We start from the raw sequence: 20,740 nt of genomic DNA on the forward strand, positions 1-20,740 counted from the left end.
CTCTCATGCCCCCACTCTGACACAGCCTTCCTCTTCCCCTACCCCATAAACCTCTTTCGTTAGATCCATTGTGTGGTGTGATCTCTTAGCGGCACATCTTGGCCCGATCTGACACGGTACCTTCTGCCACATAGTTCTCATATTGGTGTCGATGACTAGGTGCACTCTCCTGATGCCTATGTGCTCCTCCTTTGGGGGTCTGAGCCTCACTAGGACCCTCTCCTTTATCTTTAGTCCACCTGCAACAGCCTCAGATTCCTTCCACAGGTTGCTGGGTCTCCATCCATCACTGGCAATTGGTGAGTGGTCCCTCTCAGTCAACATAAACGCTTCTCTGGGTCTCTGGTGGAGGTACCCTCCTCTGACCCTTTCTCTTAGATAAGGATTCAGTGTTTGAACATGGTTTCTACCTCCAGGCTTTGTTCAGAAGTCCTGGTACCAGGCGTCCGTGTCTCCTCGGGCTTCTATCACTGGCCTTCTGGCTGTGAGGTGGTGACCCTCTGTATTACCTGAACCTTCCTTACTGAGTCCTCCATGGGTCGTTGGGACGTCTTGGACTTTCAGGCCTTGGACCTTCCCCTCTCCCTCACCCATGGGTATACCTCCAGGATACCCCTTGGGATGTATTTTGGCGAGCCCCGAACTGTTCCACCTAGATTCCAATGTAAGGGCCTCTAAACTTATCTGCCTTTGCAGTCCAATCAGGCCTCAGTAACCCTTAGATAATCAACCCAAATGCCACCGACGGAGCAATCAGAGGGAATGAAAAAAATCCCATTCCCTATTTTTCCCCTTCACTTCTGTCTGACCTCCTTCCCCACACTGCATAAGCATCTTGTCTTTAAGTTACAGCTGAGGAATCAATACATTAGCTGCAAAATGGGAGCCGAACCCAATCTGCGGAGGAACAGAGGAGCAGGCCAGTTGCAGCTTATACACACCCAGAACACACGTGTTCTCCCTGAACCGTCTGCTCCATCGTCAGAACCGAGCTGCTGATCCAACCCGCCCAACATAAGTACATATCATTTGTGAACTTGATTCTAAACTCTAGAGTCCGATTCTTCAGGTGCCCTCCACGTGCTCTGGCTCCTGCGTCCTGCTGACGGCATGGGGACATTCTCTCGCGCTCTCTCCTGGCTAGCGCTGGCTCCACCCAGCCGTCTGGCAGCTTTTCGGCTCTTACCACCCTCCTGGAGCTTATAGGAACACACCCACGCAGTGTTGTGCTTTGTGGCTGCCCCACTCTCTCTTCCTCCACGGACTCGGATTTTATTACAGCAGCTTGGCCTCAGTACAAATCAACAGCCAAAAAAAAAAATTGAACTTGCCTTCCAATTTCTCACAAATAGTTAGCAACTACCATTGTCACGAATTTTCAATGACCCCCAAACATCACCTATATAAACTTGCTCCGTTCCACACTTTCTCTACTTCTCACTCTTAAAAATCTTTTATCCCTACAATTTTTTTTTATACTCTGCTGTCAAAAATATTTTTTTCTCTTAAGATTATGCTGTGAACTCTTATCTCAGGATTTGAAAGTTGTTCATCTGGTGTGGTTAAAAAAAATCTATATAATCTGTAAGAAAATTTGGCTTTAAACTTGTAACAAAAGGCTTATAATTAAAAATCTGTTCATGAACGTGTTTGTGTGTGTGTGATCCAATTCTTTCTTAAGTCATGTATGTGCGTGTATGTAACTTGGATTCAACTCTGCGTGTATGTGTGTTTGTGTATATGTAACTCAGATTTGACTCTATGTGTGTATGTAACTTGAATTTAACTCTTATTTTTAAAAAATAATAATATATATATATAAATATATAATATATATGACTATATTATATCGAGAGTGATAGAGAGAGAGATCTAGAAAAATAGATGTTTTCAATAACAACCATGTGGCTCTCTATCTTGGCTGGTGACCTCATCAGAATGTAAGCAGCCACGTGACTGGCAGCCATGTTTACTATGTTAAAGAGTACGTACGTGCTGCGTGACAGGAGATTCCTCAACAGCAATGGCAATACCGGAATCTGTCAGCATTTAGCTCACTGCCAGTTCAGCAATTAACAGCTGTACGTGAATGAAGGGCATCTCTGCAATTGTGTGTGTGTGTGTCACGTGTGCGTGTGTGTGTGTGTGTGTGTGTGTGTGTGTGTGTGTTTTAGACAGAGTGTACAAGTGGAGGTCAGATGGTGACACTTGTGGCGTCGATTCTCTCTTCCCGCTTTTATGAGTGTTGCAAGGATAGAACTAGGGTGTCAGGTTTGCATTACAAATGCCTTTATCCCTGGCAAGGGCTTTTACCCTGAGGAACCATCTTGCAAACGCATTAGCTGGCTTTCATGGAAGCCTCATTAAGAGGGTTCTTTTTTTTTTTTTTACAAGTAAGAACAAAGTTAAGGGGTTACAGAGATGGCTCAGTGGTTAAAAGCATACACTGCTCTTGTGGCAGATCAAGTAAGTTCCCAGTACCCTCTTCAGAGGGCTCTTAGTCAGTGTGACGCCAGCCCCAGGGGATCAATACCTCCAGCCTGTGCAGACCTGCACACATACGCGTGTACACGCGTGCACACACGCACACACGCGCACACACAAAATCCTTAAAAAGTTGATTGTGAATTCTGTTCTTATTTGAAATATTTTCTACCATATTTCTAAACATTTTTAAAACGAGCCTCTCAGCTTTAGGGATACTGACTCTTCTCTTGCTCAGTCCTTTATCATCTTGTGACAGATACTGATGCCCTGACTCACCACTGTGATTTTGCATACGGAGGATTTGCACATGGAGGACTGTGAACAGACGTGAACATCTGTCTACAGAGGACTATGGACAGATGTGAACACCTGCATACAGAGGGCTGTGGACAGATGGGGACACCTGCATGCAGAGGGCTGTGGACAGATGGGGACACCTGCATGCAGAGGGCTGTGGACAGATGGAAACACCTGCATGCAGAGGGCTCTGAGTGGATGAGGACAGCTGCATACAGAGATGTTTGGGGTTGGTCTGGTGCTATGGGTTCAAATGCTGATTTCAGCACCTTGAGATCTGGTTTCCGCCCTTCCGTGGGCATTGTTATTAATGTTGAACTATCTCCCATACCCACGTGATGAGAAGGACTGTTCACCAATTATCTCTGATTGGCTGGTGAAAAAGCCACACTTGGGCAGGGCAGAAGGTGGCAGGTGTGGCTACCTTTCCAGGGCTTTGAGGACAGGAGGATCTTGGGAAGGAGGCTGGTCCTGGAAGAGGCAGAGGGAGGAAGCAAAGATGGAGCAATGGGTTGGGTGGAGAGAGAAACACATGGCCGGTGTGGATGGAGGAAAGTGGTCCAGGCGAAGAATAAGCAAGTGTTTATGGAATTGTGGATGGTAGGTAGCCCGGAATGGGGCTGGGAGGTGAAGGTAGCTTAGAGGGTTAATATCTGCCTTGCTCCAGGTGAACTGGCTTTTCTAAAAATCGATCAGGTGTCTGTGTCGTTTATTGATTGTGATAGTGGGTTAGATATGCTGCTGTGATAATGATAGGGATAATAATAAAAATTATTAGACCATACATTTAAAATAACAGCAACACAGAGGGCTGTGGACAGATGGGGACAGCTGCAGACAACAGATGAGTCATTCAGACTCTGAGACATCAGAACTCACAGGATCCTTTATTGGGAAGAACTAGAGCCTTCACAGGAATAAACAAGAGCCCTGAAAGCTGAGGTGATGGGGCCTTACACTGAGAAGGGGGTCAAAGGTTGAAGGACATTACATTTGAAGAGAAGCTGGGGTGCGAGGAGGGAATAAGGAAACTCTGGCATTGTTTTGGGAACAAGTCTTAGTGGCTAAGACTTGGCCAATCTGAAGCATGTGTTAGGCTCACAGGAAGAAAGCCTTGGACTAGGAGCCAAGGCCTGGAGATTCTTCCCACTCATCCTTTTCATAACCAGGAAAACCTATCTGCAAGACACAAGGGTAAGGGTGGGCAGGCTTGGCTTCAGTCACATTAGGAACCAGATTTTTCAGTTAATGGAAAGGGAGATGGGATCATTTTCACCTCCTCTGGCAAGCAGGGAAACCAGAAGTGCTGTGAGTGCAAGACTCAGAGCGATCACACCTTCTGATTTGCCGTTCTATACCCATCGTTTCAGGGTGGTGAGCATGGCAGCCCTCGTGCCCCTCCTCTGAGTTGGTCTGGGGGCTCAGCATTCGTTTGTACTCTTAGGAATCACCTTAGACTTGCAGGCTTCCCTTTGTCTACTGCCTTCCTCCCATCCTCCCCATCCCTGGTTCTTCCATTTGCATCCCCAGGACTGCCAGGTCTTGGAAAGGACCAATACTCAGATGGCTGATTGGACTTAGTAAAAGTGGAGGTTAGGGACCTTTAGTACTTACGGTTTTTGTTTATGCAAATGGATACACAGACATCCTTGGATAGGAAGTTGTTCGCATTCCCTTGGCAACCACCATAGATGAATTGGGTACAGAGCTTGGCTTCTTGGTCATACCACCAGCGTGGAAAGTAAGCCAAGCAGGGGCCAGAATCCTGTGGCAGACTGCATGTATCTGTGGGAAATCACAGGAGACAGATATGTGGATGGCTGTCTCCCTAGGGGAGAATCCCGCCCCCTCCCTCTGTCCACTGCTCCCCTTGTCTAGCTCAGAGCTGTACTCCCAGGTCTGTGAGAACTGTGACCAGTCACAGGAACCTCTTTGGTCTCTGTTTTCTTATCCGCAGATGATAACACCAAAGACCACTGTGCTTGTGGGGACGGGACCGTCTCCGGAGCAGATGCAGCCATGGCACACAGCTCTCTCCCTGCTTCTCCTCAGCATCTGAATGATGACATCTTGATGGTTTTGCCTCATAAATGGTCCTCCTTTCTTTCCTCTCTGCCAGGAATGGCCACCATCTAAATTCAAACTTCTCCAGTCTGCTGGATGCCAGGGTCCATAGAAACTGATCCACTAGCTCAGGACAAAGTTGTCCCCAAACCTCAAAGGGCATGTCCTCCACCTCCACAGCTCCCCTCTTCTGCTGCTCCCAACGCTCGTCCTTTCAGCCTCATGTCTGGAAGTCTCCATGTCTTCCCATCTCCACAGCAACACACCTGCTCAGTGCTCTTGCTAACAGGGCACACAGCTAGTCACTCTTCAAAACCCTTCCCAGAGCCAGGCATGATGGCATTTACCTGACATCCCAGCACTTGGGATGCTGAGGCAGGAGGATTACAGTGGCTTCAAGGCTGCCCTGAGCTATGTAGAAGACCGTGTCTCCAATATCAAAACTCTCCCAGGGGTCAACGCCTTTCTGTCACCTCCTGCTGCACTCTTTACTCCTTTCCGCACATTATGCATGCCTTGTATGTCTGTGATGAAGGCTTATCATGGGTTTGCTCATATTTTTTGATGACCTGAGAATGTGAGCTTTTCAAGGGTAACGGCCATGCCTTAGCCCGGTGCAGCAGTTCTGAGCAGACCTTTTGACAAGAAACGAGTGTTTCAGGAAGGTTCTCAGAAAAAGGAAAGAAGGATTTCAAAGAAGCATTTAATGGACAGCTGACCTCCGCACTGTTAAATACCGTCACAGTAACACAAGTTTAGTTATTACCACGTTGGCCATGGGGTTTAGCCCACGTTAAGGTTTCCTCCTGTGTGGTGCCCTCTTACTGTCCTCATTATGCAGGTAGGGATGATGCGAGGTGGGGGGGAAGTGACTCTTTTTTGTCACATAGCTGGTGAGGAAGCAGGTGACCCACCAGGTGTGGTGGTGTACTTAGGATCCCAGACATCAGGAAGCTAAGGCAGGAGGAAGTCAAGGTTGGGGTCAGCCTGGCTTACCAGTGATTCCGTCATCCGACACCCAGAACCTAAGATGACCACAGTCAGGGGTCAGGATCCCGGGGGGTTGGTCAAGTCCAGAGCTCCAAGTGCTCTTTCTAGTGTAGCTTCACCTTCTCCAGTTGCCAGGGTTTCCAGGCCTGATCATATGTCTCCTAACTCAAGGCCTTCCCATGAGCGCTTGCTGGTGTCTGTAAAGCTCCTCCTCCTCATGCTTGCCTGCAAACTACCCAACCTTCAGATTCCAAGTCCTGCATGTCTTTCCAAGGAAAAGGCTTTTTTTTCTGGCCACAGTGAGAAAGTTGAGCTCCTCCTGGGTATCCTAAGCACAGTAAATACTTAAGTGGTAAAATGGGTGAATTGTGTTAATGGTCCTTTGTAGGGCTCAAGGATATGAGGGGAGTGAAAAGAGTATAGGAAAAGAATATAGAAGGACATGTGTGATCAAGGAGAGCAGAGGCCCAGACAAACAAGCCGGGAGTCACCCACACCTGCCTCATGTGGATCCTACATGGCCCATTGGTTAAGAGCACACACTTCCCTTGCAGAGGACCTGGGTTCAGTTCCTAGCATCCGCATGGCGGCTCACAACTGTGCATTCCCAAGGCCAGGGGATACGATACACTCTTCTTTCCGAGGGTGCTGTGTTCAGGTGGTACATGTACATGCATGCAGGCAAGACATTCATACACAGAAAAATGATACATGCATGCAGGCAAGACATTCATACACAGAAAAATGATCATTTTTTAAAAAGGGATATTGTGCGCTTCGTAGGCTTCAGTTGAAGGAAAACGATAAAGAACAATCTCTCTGCCCAGCACTGTCAAATTCTGCATCAATCAGAGGCCATGAAAATCTTGGTCAAACAGTAACCCTAACTGACCCAGAAGAAGACGAGGCAGTGCCAGGATGAGAGGGCAGGAACGGTCCAGGGGGCCAGACAGGTACCTTCCTTGATGTCTAAGCATTTCTTCCCACAGGCAAACGGGCAGCACCTCTTCTTGTCTGTACACTGCTTGTGCCTTGTGCACTCGTTCCTCTCTTGAACCTCACACTTCACTCTGACTCTTGGGCATGATCCTATAGGAGGAGAAGGGGGGGTCTCTTGAGGTGTTGAAGGAGATGCTGTTCTTCCTTCCCACTTCCAGGGCACCGCTGCAGAGTCCAGGAAGCTTACTGGCCCCTCACCTGTCACTAGGAGGAGGTAACCCTCAGAGGCCCAGGGTTTTCACAACACTGGCCACATCTCCAGCTGCGATGATCTAACCCCCAGGACCTTCTCCATCCCTCTCTCAGCCACCTCTAAGATCCTGTAGAGAGGGACCCACCCTTTGTGACTGTTCTGAGCACTTGGCTTGGCCCTCGCTGGCTCCTGTAGCTCTCGCTGTTTGCTAATGGGACAACGTTTGAAAAGCCTTGCTCAAGGTACCTGGGTTAAATGAGCAGTGATTAATTCTGCTGAAATCCATCCTGGGCACTTGGCCTTTCTCCCCCCTCCTCAGGACACAGTTATGAGCGAGCACTGTCAGCATTCCCCAAGGTGAACAGAGAGTCCAGGGTGTGGAGGCTCTGTGCTCTGTGTGACCAAGGAGTGGACCCAGAATTTGCTCCTGTCACATGGCCTCCTAAGCACTCACTGTCCACCACTACCTTCAAGGGCTCAGAATCTCCTCACTTTGCCCTAAGGGGCTTCTGGGGGCTGCTCTTTAGCACACAGGTAAGGTCCCTGTGACACAGGGAAGCTTTGGGGAGCTCCAGTGTGCAGGTTTGAATGCTGATGGGGTGATGCTAGGAAGAGGCTGGTCCTTAAGAGGAAATGCTTTTGGCTATTTGACCCCCAAGTCCATTTAACACACACTAATTCTGGCACCCCCGTGTAGAGTTTCTTCTAATGGTGGGGAGTCAACTACCACAGACCAAGGACCCTGTGCTCACCCAGGGCATCATTCCAGGATGATGGAGACACTGACTCCAAAGATCCACCCCATCCGGGGTCTGGGCTGAGGCGGGGGAAACACTCTCATCTGCTGTGTGTGCTCTTCTCTAACCTGCTCTCATCTGCTGTGTGTGCTGTTCTCTAACCTGCTCTCATCTGCCCTGTGTGCTGTTCTCTAACCAAGTCATCAAGTTTTTCTGGTACTTACTGATAAAGAACCCCTCTGCCAGTTCAGGCTCCTGGATGCTCCATGGGAAGATGAAGGGGGTCAGGAATGGCAGGAGTGCCCAGAGTCTCATTTTGGGAAGCCGTAGCCTGTCTGGAGGCATTAAACCCGGAGGAGCTGCTCAGTGTCTCCGGCTTCTGCTCTGTGTCTGTGTGCCCTGACAGTCTAGGAAGCAGCTCTGGACAGGAGCCAGTCATGTTCCCTCGCAGAGCCCATCAGTGGACTAGCTGTACCACAGTGTAAACTGTGGGGGAGGGGCTCCAACATGATGGCCTGTCCCTCTGCAAGCAATGCCTCTCTTGTGTGTGGCTTACTAGGAAGAGGAACACAATTGCTTGGGGTCTTCTAGACTCTCTTAGCAAAGTGATATGAATTCCAGAATTTTCCTTTTCCCAGGGACACATTGGGGTTGGGAGTATCCTAGTCATTTTTCTTTGTGATTCCTCTCTTCTTACGTGCTTACCCTTCCTTCTTTTCTTTAGTGCTTACTCCTTCCCTTCATTCTTTTCTCCTCTGCTTTCTTTCTTCCCCCTTTCTCTCCTTCTGGGATCTCATCTATCCCAGGCTGGTCTCAAACTTCCTATGTAGTGGAAGACTTCTGATCTTTCTGCAACAGCCTCCCTGTGCTGGGATCACAGGCCTGCATCCCCTCACCCAGGTTACTCAGACAGAGATGGGGATGGAACTCAGGGCTCCACGCAGACTAGGCAGAGGCGCTAGACCACTCCAGCTGCATCCTGCCTAGGCCGCCGATTCTCCTCATCTCTGGGCTCATTGTCTGTGATTTTTGACCCCATGCCTCCCTTCTCTCCTTTTCAAGGACTCTCCACCCGGCTTTCTTTCTCCTTACCCTTCAGCTCCCTTTGGTTGTCCTCTCTCTTGTCTTTGGCCCAGTCATCTTCTTTAGCCACCACCCAAGGGTAAAGGCTGTCAGGTGGGCATGAACCCACCTTTCCCAGTGAGCATCAGGCCAGGTGATGGGGCCTCAAAGGCAGGAGAGAAGCTGTGAGCCTCTGTCACACGTGCAGGTTAGCAGGGGCCACGAGGAACGCTGGCTCAGAGTCAGCTGCAGGAGGGGCTGAGAGGGACTTGCTGATTGCTCTGGAATATTCCCTCAGCTTAAATCTTGACCCATCAGTGAGGGAGCAGATGCAGTGTGGACACCGTGTGAACAATGCAAGGGTAGACCGAGGCAGGGACAGCACCTGCTGCAGCCAGCTCTGCTGCCAGATACCCTTGAGTCACCGAGGGTTTCATTTGCCACTGCAAGAGGCAGTTTCATGGTGACTGCTTTGCAAAACCGTGGCAGATTTCCAATAGAGCAAATTGACCATTTTCAGGTCAACAATATGTGACAGTCATTTTTTTCCCTTAGCACATTCGTGAGACTGTGTGTCATATCTACTGGCTCCAAAATGTTTTTCTTTCTCCAGCTGCACACCCCATTTCATGAGTAATCACTCTCTAGCTCTAACCCACTACTCCAGCCCCTGAGACTGCTTCCCATCTTGCAGATTTTTCTGCTGTCTTTTTCTTTTTGTGTGTGCTGTTTTCTAACCCCAGTCCAGAGCCTCACACAAAAGCTCTGCCTCTGAGCTATGTCTCTAGACCTCCTTTTTCTGTCTTCAAAATTCTGAGAGTGACTCCTGGCCTCCAATATGTCAAGCTCCTGCCTCCTGAGTATCTGTGATCACAGGCCTGAGCCCTCATGCCACACTCCTGCCCTGGGTGTTTCTTCTCTATATGGAGCCATACACTAAGGTGCGGTTTCAGGTCAGAAGGCATGTCTGGCGCTGCCTTTCCTCTTCTGCCTTGCTTGGGGCAGCGTCTCCTTGCAGTTTGCTGCTGTGCCATGTATATTCCAGTTTGCCCAACGGCTTCCAGGGAATTGATCCCTGTCCATCATCTCACTGTAGCACGGCACTGGCCTCACAGAGGTATGCCTTCTTTCATTCAGCTTCCCGTAGGTTCTGAGAGCCTGAACTCAGCTCCCCATGGTGAGTGCTTTATCTGGCTTCAAACTCCATCTCCCAGCTGTGCTTTTCCATAGAAAGCAAGCAGAGAGAGCGTACTAGGTTTTAACATGTGGGGACTTGGGTCACACAGCCTGAGCCTGATGGGGGCTTGAAGGAGAAACCAGTCGCACCAAGTCATCTCTGAGGTCCCCACTCATGCTGTAGTGGGCACCTCCATGCAATCATCAGCATAATAAAATCAGAGGAAGACGGTCTCAGCTTTCGGACCCATTAACTTCAGAAAGAAATATGAAGTTTAGGAATCCGCACGAAACGTCCTCAAGTCTTTCTGGGCATGTGTGTCACCTGGCCGACCTCCCTGTGTCTGGAGGGTGTGTATACCCCAGCACAGACAGGGATAGTCTCGTCACAGTGAGTGGACTGAAGTAAAACTATGCCACATTGAATCAATAGGGAATTAATAACAGCACCTGGTCTTTTAAACAAAAAACAAAAACAACTTTTTATTGAGTCTTTGTGAGTTTCACATCCTGTATCCCAATCCCACTTATTTCTCCATCCCTCCATGTCTCCCCTGTGCCATTGCAACCTCTTGCCACCCCCCCAAAGAAAACAAAAATTAAGAATAAATAAATCACGAAAACATCTTGTGTGGAAGCTGTAGTGTGTCGTGGTGTGTCCCACAGTCCACCCTTTTGCTCAAACAGCACTACTGGCAAATGTTCATTGCAGTTAGCCATTGGTCTGGTTCGAGGACTCGGGCTTCTGCTGCACTTTCAAGGTTGGATCCTCGCTGGAGCTCCTCTCGGATATCCTATTGTTCTGTATCATGGTGATCCTGCAGCTTTGGTTCTGCAGGAGAGGCTCCTTCACACACCCTAGCAGTTCATAGATGAGTTGTCCTGGATCTGGGCCTGGGTGGTAGGGAGTTAGTTGGTCAGCCCTCCAGCTCTCCTGTGCCTGTACCATCAGGGCCAGCTCTCCAGCACTGCCCTGCTGAGGGGCAGACCCAGCTCTCCCACCCCCAAGCCACCATGGCCAGCTCTGCTGTGCTGCCTCATCCAAGTGCTGCTAGCCAGAGAGGGGCGGGGTCAGCTCTCCCACACTGCCCAGGCAAAGGGTGGGGCCTGCTGTCCTGAGTGCCTAGTGTCTCAGCAGGTGAGGGGCAGGGCCCCAGGCGGCAGCCCAGACCAGTGACATCTGCATGGCCTTTGGTGGTGATGACATCAAAGCAGACCCCTGCTGCTGCAGACCCAGCCGCGGTTCTCAGCAGCAGCACAGGCTGGGACACCACCATGGCATGCCTCCGGTGGCAGCGCAGGCTACTCCCATCAGGCTGGTCCTCCTGTCTCCAGTTCTGCCTCTCTTCACCGTGCACACACCATTCTCTCCCTTCTTTCCACCATATACTTGGTCATCTTAGTGGCACCCAGGTCTGGGCCTCTGGATGTCTTCCTCACTGCCCGTGCCACACGGAGTCTGGTGGGGTCCCCTGGGTGTCTGCTCGGATCATTCCTCCCTCATCTTATTGTCTTTTTTTTTTTTTTTTTTTGAGACTGTCTCATGTAGCCAGGCTGCACTAACTGTGGAGACTTGGGTTCCTGACCCTCCGGCCTTCACTTCCAGAATGCTGGGATCCCAGTACAATGCTGGGATGCAAGCACTCTGTCAACTGAGCTACAGCCCAGGCCAGTTTTTATTATGTCTTATGACGCCATCACGGCCAAGCACTCTGGTTTTCACTAGTTCTGCACCAATGCGCTGGGCAACTCCTCAGCAATGTCCACCTGTCTCCAACAAACTTGGGTCTCGCAGCATCTTCTTAAAAAAATTTTTTTTAAACAATTTTGTGTGTATGAGTGTTTTTCCTGTGGGAATGTCTGTGTGCCATAGGAACACCTGGCACCACAAGAAGGGTCCAGATCTCCCAGGACCAGAGTTATAGATGACTGTAAGCGGCTTCTTGGTTGCTGGGACTCAAACCCAGGTCCTCTGGAAGAGCACCCAGTATTCTCTTATCCGCTGAGTTATCCCTGCAGTCTCCGACTAGGGAACTTGGACGGAAAGGAAAAGGCAGGACTTTTGATGTTCACCGTTGGTGCTCTCTCCTGACAAGTGTGCACCAGGACACAGCAGCTGCCATGTCTACTCACTTCTGTCACAGGTAGGTGTTACCGTTTTTGTTTGTTTTGTTCGTTTGCTTGTAATAAAAAATGAGGTTCCATGAGGCTAAATGACTGAGCTGAGACCACACAGAGGGTAACTTGGCAGACACAGGAAAACTCAGTCCAGCTCCTATCTTGACTCTATATTGATGCATCGGATTTTCATACTGTTTCATCTGCACTCCCACCACAAAAAAAGGCCACTGTGCTGGCTGTATTTTCCCATTTTCTGGATGAGGAAAACTGAGGATCCAAGGCATGCTATAGTTGTATAAGTGACCGAAACAGGGTCAAATTCACACTTGCTGATTTGGGGTTAACATTCCCATCACTGAAGAGCCCAGGGGCTGTTGTAAAGCCTGCAGGGTGGGGCGGTGAAGGGGACATCAGAATTCTTTAGAAGGTGGAGAAGGGGAACAGCAACTTCTGCAAATCTTTATACTGTCGCTTCAGGCATTCCGGGAAGATGCTCCGAGGCATGGCCACAGGTCCTCTGGCTCGGAAACTCTCCACAGCTAAGATTCACACTGGCTTCTGTTGCGCCAACACATTTTCTTTTCCCTCCCCGCTTCTCACGGCTTCTGAAATGTGCTCACCTAGAGCTACAGGCGTCACAGGGTCTTCTCATCTTGAAATTAAAAACACTCAGGAGGCCCTGGCTCAGCAGGTAGAGAAACTTACCTTAGTTCTACCCCAGAAGTCAAGGCGGAAGGAAACAACACACTCCCAAAAGTTGTCCTCTGACCTCCACATGTGCACAAATTTAAAAATAATCATGGGACATAAAACAAACAAACAAACAAACAAAAACACATGAAACTAGCACTTGAAAGAGGGAGAAGATTATCAGGTTATTATCAGTTTATCAGGTTATTCTAGAGTTGTATAGAGGCAGAAGGAATGAGAGAAATCTCTTTGTTAACAGAAGGTCATTTGGGGCACTGTGTGTGTGTGTGTGTGTGTGTGTGTGTGTGTGTGTGTGTGCCTGTGCGTGCCTGTGCAATTCTGAAGCACCTAAATCCTGTGCCGCCTGCCCAGGTCTCCAGATAATCTCATACTATCCATCCGTGTTGTCAGTGGAGCAAAGCAAAGGTGCTGAATCGTGTCTGAAGCAACTTCAGACACGAGCACAGGAAAGTCACCTGACAACTGTTCCAAATGAAGCCTGTGATGATTCAAGTGTGACCTCTTACCCAGGAGCGAGACCAGGGAAAGTGACTGAGGAGGCTGAGATGCAGCACCATGGGGAGAGTCCTGGAGTGACTGTCTCCATCCCATCCTAACTTGCCACCTCAGGCAGATCCCTTCTTCTCACTCCTGGCTCTGTTTTCTCATCCATGAAGTAAGCTGGGCTAGGAACCATCTGAAGGCATCTCTGCATGGGCTGTGCTTCCCCTTCGAGGTGCCTAACTCAGGTCCCTGTTCTTCGCTCACACAGGCCTCTTCCCCTCCCTGGGTCCACCAGCTCCCGGAGGAGCCAGACACTCATGCTGTTTCTCTTCCTCGCCTTGGAGCTGACTTCAGCATTTTACACCATCAAAATCAAACGTGGGTCATGGGTCATTCTTCCAGGGAAGTGCGCTTGGGGACTGAGGGCTGGAAGGAGAGACAAGGAGCTCCTGTTGGTCACGGAGAGCAGGTTCTGTTTGCTTCTACAGCTTTCTTCACCTGTTTACCCAAATTATTTCTCTGGCTTTCCTCAATCTGTGTTTTCAAGTTTTTAAAACTTAAATATTTATTAGTCATGAAGCTGAAAAAAGAGAGGGCTGGAGAGGGCGATGTTGCGATGGCAGGAGCCCAGGTGTTACTCGGAGGCAGTGGCAACACAGAAAGAGGAGAGATGAGGGTGGGAAGAGATGCCAAGAAACAAAATTGACCCAAATCCTGGATGGATCAGAATCTGGGCTTGGGGGAAGTGGTGTTTCATAATTGCTGATGTGCTGAAGGTCAAGGTGGGGAACAGAGCAGGAGGAAGTGCTTTTTAGGCCTGGAAGACACTGGTTCTGTCTCAAACACATTGAAACAAAGGCTCCCGAATGCCCCTTGGATGGCTTTTCTTCAGCTAGCTGTACACAAAGGTCTTCGGCTCAGAGTAGAGAGTGGGTCTGTGGAAAGACACCAGAACCAGCAGGAATCATGGGAAAGAATGTGTTAGGCTAAGAAGGGTCCAGGTAGCTCAGGAGACCCCTGAGGCCAGGAGACCTGTAAGAGTCCCTTGGTTGTGTGCACTAAAGTTAAGTGACTAAGAAGAGCCATCCAAGGCAGAAGGAGGGCTCAAAACAAGCTGACAAGGTGGGGGGAAATGCATGATAATAAACACAGGTTCAAGTGTCTCCGGGAAGCAGGAGGGAGGCTGGAGTCCACACTAGTAAGATGGCGGACTGGACTGTGTAATCTTGAGACTTTCCTGTCTATGCCTTTTTGGTCACTGTGAGCTGCTTCCGAGTTATTTGTTTAGCTTTTCTTGTGTTTAAATGTAGCATCCAGATGCTTGCTTCAGGACTGCATACGGTATCTCTAAAGAATGGAATCACCTAGGCCTTACTTTCTAGAGATTCTGATTTAGTTCATAATCTACATGTTCTGAATGATGCACCAGTGATTTCAATGAATGCTCCAGATGAGAACCATATACTCTTAGCTTCAGGCAGTCCTTGATGGGTTACATTAAGAGTGACGTGAAGAGCGGGAACCATGGCCGGGGCTCCTGAGGTGAGCCTTGTGAGCCTCAGCTAATTCACCATGTGATTCCAGCTGACCTAATTCTCTTAAGCAACTGGTTGGCTGGTGCTGATACGTGGGCCTTCTCATTCTAAAGTTGACTAGTTCCAAATCCCAAGAAGATCTAGCCGCTTTGATTATCAAATCCTGAATGTGAGTGCTCAGTTTAGAGCCACAGAGCGCCGTATTAGCAACCTGCTGTATTAGAACCTCTATCTGGAGCTCAGAAACCTGCTGTGATGCATTTGGGCTTTCTTCCCAGATTCTCACCAGGCTGAGAGCAAGATGCCAGCTGAGGCTGCGGTTCTCATCTGGGACTCTGGGTCCGCTTCTCAGATCATTTGTAATATAGCCATTCTCTTACAATTTTAGGTCTGGCTCTCCTTTCTCCAATGGTGCCAGCTTCTAAAGGCCACCCTCACTTCCTGGCACTTGCTCTTCTGCCATAGTCAAAGCTGCTGAGAGTTGGAACCTGCCTACAGTTTGAACCTCTCCAACTTCCTGTTAACTGGAAAATCCTGCCTTCAAGGGACCCTGTTGATTGGATGTTAGCCAGTTTGATTAGCTCTGAGTCTTACGGTTGACTGGGTTAGGGCTTGGATTACACCTACCAGGTCACTTTTAGCAGGGCCTGGATTCTTGCTTGATGCAGTAACAAGAGGACAGGAGTATCAAGAAACAACTTGAGAATTCTGGCCACTACAAACCAAGAAGTCAGGAAGCGATGCCACGTACTTAGAAGGGAGGATGGGACCTCATAACTGCCCAGCTTTGACCCAGTGCAAGGCCCTGCAGTCAGTGTATCCTGTGCATCATCCCCCTAAATTTCTACAAGCAAACTCTAAGGGATCACTATTCTCATCTTACAGATGGGACACTTACGACTTAGACAATGAAAAGTATTTTCAAATATATAAATATATGTATATATTTTAGTTAATATACATATAAATATGTATATATTTTAGTTAATGTTGGAGCCAGGCTAGCAAGACCAGATCTGTCTGACAATAGCACTTCCTTCCTCTTCCCCATACGCCATCTCTTTCTCTCTTAGAGTTACTAATTCAAAAAAGCCCTGTAACTGAACTCAAGCTGGTCTTGGGTCCACATAAGATATTAGGGACCAAGGTTGGGACTCCTGGCACATCTTTCCATTGTGTTTCCTCCGCTGCTCATCAATCTCCTCTGCTAATGTGGTGTCAGAGCCATTGGGGCACAAGGAAATAAGTCTTTCACTTAAGACAAATGGCATTTTTGTCTAGTTACATGCTTTGGGACCCAACATGGCTTCCCTTAGGTTACCTGAGCAAAAAATTTAGCTCCATCAGAAGGGGCCAAGCATGGAGAGAGATGGATGTGCCCCTAAGTGTAAGCAAGGGAAGAACTGAGAATCAGAGGTAGATGAAAAAACTGAGATTCTTTGCAGCTCACCTTTGCCATGGAGGACAGGGATGAATTGCTCGAGGATGTGAGCTTGGATATTTCTTTCTCGCAGAAAAAGTGGGAGAGTGCCCCAGGAGGGAGATGGAATGCCCGCACAGGGGTGTGAACTCCTGCACAACAGACTTCAACTGCGAGGCCCATCTCAAGTGTTGCTATTTTGCCTGTGGGAGGATGTGCATGGATCCTTATGAAGGTACTGTGTACTGGGTGTGAGGCAGAGGTGCCTTTTGGGGTTTCCCATTTCTTTCTGTGTCCAGAACTGGTTGAAGTTAGAAGGCAGGACCAAAAGGACAGAGTTTATGCCTTCCTCATTCTGTAATTCCAGTCTCTGCCTTTAAGTCCAAGTGTAAAGCATGGATGTTTGAGGAGCAGATGACTTATGGAAGCCAGTCCCTTCCTTCCACGGTGTGGGTCCTGGAGATCCAACTCAGGTCCTCGGGGTTGGCAGCAAATGCCTTTCCTTGCTGAGCCATCTCTGTGGCCCACCTGTGTCTGTTTTCACTGGATTGTCTATGAGGAGAACAGTAACACTCTGGATTACGATGAAGGCTGTGGTTAGGGACCTGACCTCCTCTTCTCACATCTGTGTTTTACACTCTTGCTTTGCTTCCTTGCCTCAGAACCCTGCATGTTGCCCTTGGAGGCAGGGAACTGTGGTGGCAATGAAAACCGATGGTATTTTGACTCCGAGAGGCAACAGTGCAGGTCCTTTAAGTTCACTGGATGTCATGGGAATGTGAACAACTTCCTCAGCATGTCTGACTGCAGGAAGGCTTGCATTCTGATTGGTAAGACCCATGTTCCTAGTAGCCGGGTGCCTCGCCTAACTACAAACAGTACACTAACATAGTTATAGCCCCGGGCTTTGAGACTAAGCTGCCTTGGGTTCAAACATTCACTCTGTCGCTTGTTGGTCGAGAGGTCTTAAGGCAGCTGCTTGCCTTTATGACTTTTGGCTGGATTATAAAATGGCGATATTGACAGTATTTACCTAATGGAGTTGTTGTGACCAGAAATCAAGCTAATGTACAAACCAGGAGGCTGGGAGACGAGGAAAAGTCGGCAGATAGGAGACCTCTGGAAACCAGGCCGTATCTTGAAGTTTTCCTGTGGGCTGCCCCTCTCCCCATTCTCTTTGGCGTGCCTATGCAAGGAAGTCTTGGAGTCAGAGAAGGGCAAGGGGAAGGCATGGTCTCTTCTGCTTCAGGCCACCTCCCAATCAGAGGAGGTGACTTTCCCAGCGGTCTCCGCCCTAATGCTTCCTCCCCCACCTAGTCTTCTGCTGTCCACAGGTAAACCCCTAAGCTCCTTGAACTTACTTCCCAGGCTCTCCCCAGCTTCGAAGTAACATTGAGTAACCTCAGGAGTCTGGTACCTCCCCTCTTCTGAGCAAACAGATACCTGCCTCGTACTCTCCCCAAAAATGGGTTCCCATACCACTCTTCTGAACACTCTGATTCTCCTTGGCCCTCATTCAAGGGCTTAACCCTAGTCTTCCAGCTCTCGATTTTACACTCCAGCTACCCATGACTTTTCTGTTACTGAAGTCTCCCGCAAACACACCCCCCCCTCAAAAAAAAAATGGGACAAGACACATAATGTCTTTGGAAACACTGGCCAGAAGTCAGAATTAGGCCAAAGCCCCAGGTCTAATTCTTTCGAGGAAGATGTTAAGCAACCTGTTGAGTATCACCCCGTGGAGGAAGTGTAGACCCTGGAGGTGAAGGTGAAGCCTGTAGATTCACTTTTCACTGCAATGATCAGCACCAACACTGCTGGGAGCCAGGGTGCTGTGGGCTTTATACATCAAAAAACCTGGCACTCTTCCTCTGCCTGCTCTAAGTTTCTTCCCCTTTTTTGAATCTGGAAGAGCAAGCAGCTCACTGAACTGTTGGTAGGGTTCTGTGCCATCAAAGATATAAAGGGCACAGCTTTTCATGGCACGGCTCCCTAAATGGCAACCGTGAAGGGATGACTGTGGACCTTCAAAATGCAAGTGTTGGCCTCAAAATAAAAGTGACTGACTCATCGGCGTTGTATTTCCACCTCAGGTTTTGGGGGGCAGGTTGAGAAAGACTGTATCATCAGCACCGCATTTTTGATTGTTTGTTCTCAAGCTGTAGCCCAGCCAGCTAGAAACTTGGAGCAGTTGTTCTGCCTCAGCCAGCCAAGTGCTGGAGTTAGAGGTGTGAGCCACCATATTTGACCATATCGCTAACGCTATGCAGATGGGGAAGCAGAGTTAGAACAATCTTCTTAGTTGCCTAGGGATGGGCAGTTGGTGGGGGGTGGAAGTTTTAATTTCTCAGCCTCGATATGCCTGAACAGCACAGGCAGTTCTATGACTTGGCTTGAAAAAGCTAGGGCCACACGCTTCCCTTTCTGGAGGGCTCTAAAGAATTGTGGAGCCACAGACTCAAGCACAGGAGGCAGAGGTATGCTGTTCTAGAATCCCAGCATTTATGAGGTAGAGGCAGCAGGATTAAGCGTTGAAGGCTCGCAGGGTGTGGTGGCACACACTTATGATCCCAGCACTCAGGGAGGCAGAGGCAGAGGCAGAGGCAGGCAGATCTCTGTGAGTTCCAGGCCAGCCTGGTCTACAAAGCGAGTTCAGGTCAGCCAAGGCTACACAGAGAAACCCTGTCTTGAAAAAACAATAGCAAAACAAACAGAACAAACAAACAAAACCAACCAACCAACCAAAAAACATTAAAGAGTTCAAGGCAAGCCTTGGCTACACAACAAGTTTGAGATCAGCCTGGGCTACATGAGACTTTATCTCAAAACACTAAAACTGAAACAAAAACAGGAACAAATTTTTTAAAAAAATCATGTCTATATCTGATCTGAGAAAAAGAAAGGAAAAAAGAAAGAGAGGAGGGAAGAAAGATGAAGGAAGGAAGGAAGGAAGGAAGGAAGGAAGGAAGGAAGGAAGGAAGGACAAAAAAAAAAAAAGGATCCCAGGGAGGTGTGTGACTTTGTTTTTCTCCCCATTATAACTCAAAGGGAAACTTTCAGACACAGTCTGGAGCCCTCGACAGCCCGAAAATATGAAGGGAGGGTCCCCTTTAATTTGTAGGCAGCAGAACTCATACGTGTACCCAGGGCAAGGTAACAGAACATACATCACAAACCCAAAGGTGACAGGTCTGTGCCGAATTCATATCGTTTCCTTCATTCCATAGAGAGAGTGAGCTCATTGGGTGAGGGGCTTCTGACCTTAGGCGCCCTCTACAGCCTACTGGAGATGGTCAGGGTAAGCTGAACTATCATAGAAACTACAGAAACTATCATAGAAACTATCAAAGATACTATAGAAACTATCACCACCAAGGAGAAAGGAAAGCTTTCCGAAGGGCAGTGGGGGGCTGGGGGGCTGTCAAGCTTGCCTCTGCTCTCTTTCCAGTGAAGAAGGGTCAGTGCCCCCTCTTCCCTCTCCAAACGCGGATGGAGTGCCCCTCCTCCTGTAAGAATGACATGGATTGCCTGGAGAAGGAAAAGTGCTGTGAGTCCCGGTGTGGCTTTGTTTGTGCCAAAGCCTGGCTAGGTAAGGACTGGTGGCAAACCTCCCGGTCTACAGGAGGTCGTGATGCCCCGTGAGATGGGTGAGGGAGGCCTGGCAGAGCATGGACTCACTAGGTAGTCTAGCGTGGTCTGGATCTCACGAGAGAATCAGGCTGGCCTCAAACTTACCATCCTCCTGCCTCAGCCTCCTGAGTGCTGTGCACACAGCTGCCTGGGAGGTGGAGAAGTCTTTTGAACTTCAGATGCTCCTTGCCTTAATCTTCGAGGTCTCTCAGGAGACGTTTTAAAATGCCCAACCGGGTGCTCTCACGTTGACCTCCCGGCCTCTGAACACTTGCGCTGTTCTTCAGAGCCTCTCCCGAGCACAATCATTTTCCGTCTTACCTCAAAAATAAATAAATAAATGAGCTTACTTGGGCAGTGGTGAAGCACATCTTTAACCCAGCACTTGACAGGCAAAGCAAGGCTATCTAGGGCTATCTGAGCTCAGAGCCAGCCTGGTCTACAGAGTGAGCTCCAGGACATCCAGGAAACCAGAGAAACCATGTCTGGGAAAGCCCCTCAAAAACAAAACAAAGCGACAATAAAACCTTACTTATTCAGAGTCTTCATTCTTCAGTGACCACAAAATGGGATCTAGTGTGCACAGGTGCGCACACACACACACAGAAAGATAGAATAAAACATTATCTGGGGTTCCAATTATGTCAGATTCTTTCCGAGTATTGTTTTAAAGTCAGTTGTCTTATTTCACAAAGTCAAAACAGGTTTTTGCCCTCCTAAGCCCATGAAGTGCTCCAAGATTGACAGGCCCCTGTGCCTTCATGACAATGACTGCCCACTGGACCAGAAGTGCTGCAGCCGCTGTGGACTGAAGTGCTTGGAGGCCAGACACTGA

General features: G+C 48.8%; 2 protein-coding genes across 2 annotated transcripts; one reads left to right on the top strand and one right to left on the bottom strand.

The window, feature by feature from the left end:
• Positions 1–3,781: 3,781 nt before the first annotated feature.
• On the bottom strand, positions 3,782–8,134 carry LOC110565572 (WAP four-disulfide core domain protein 6A-like). The gene is made up of 4 exons (XM_060381311.1): positions 7,992–8,134; positions 6,796–6,927; positions 4,399–4,569; positions 3,782–3,963 (listed from the first exon to the last, which is right to left on the bottom strand). The coding sequence occupies exons 1-4, from the start codon at positions 8,110–8,112 to the stop codon at positions 3,944–3,946; spliced, it is 444 nt and encodes a 147-aa protein (XP_060237294.1). The 5' UTR covers positions 8,113–8,134; the 3' UTR covers positions 3,782–3,943.
• A 4,482-nt stretch (positions 8,135–12,616) lies between these two features.
• Wfdc8 (WAP four-disulfide core domain 8) lies at positions 12,617–20,740 on the top strand. Its single transcript, XM_060383240.1, has 7 exons — positions 12,617–12,686; positions 13,389–13,487; positions 13,585–13,698; positions 16,370–16,510; positions 16,938–17,105; positions 19,724–19,864; positions 20,601–20,740. The coding sequence occupies exons 1-7, from the start codon at positions 12,617–12,619 to the stop codon at positions 20,738–20,740; spliced, it is 873 nt and encodes a 290-aa protein (XP_060239223.1).

The sequence above is a fragment of the Meriones unguiculatus genome, chromosome 4 (assembly GCF_030254825.1).
Source record: "Meriones unguiculatus strain TT.TT164.6M chromosome 4, Bangor_MerUng_6.1, whole genome shotgun sequence".
Classification (NCBI taxonomy): domain Eukaryota; kingdom Metazoa; phylum Chordata; class Mammalia; order Rodentia; family Muridae; genus Meriones; species Meriones unguiculatus.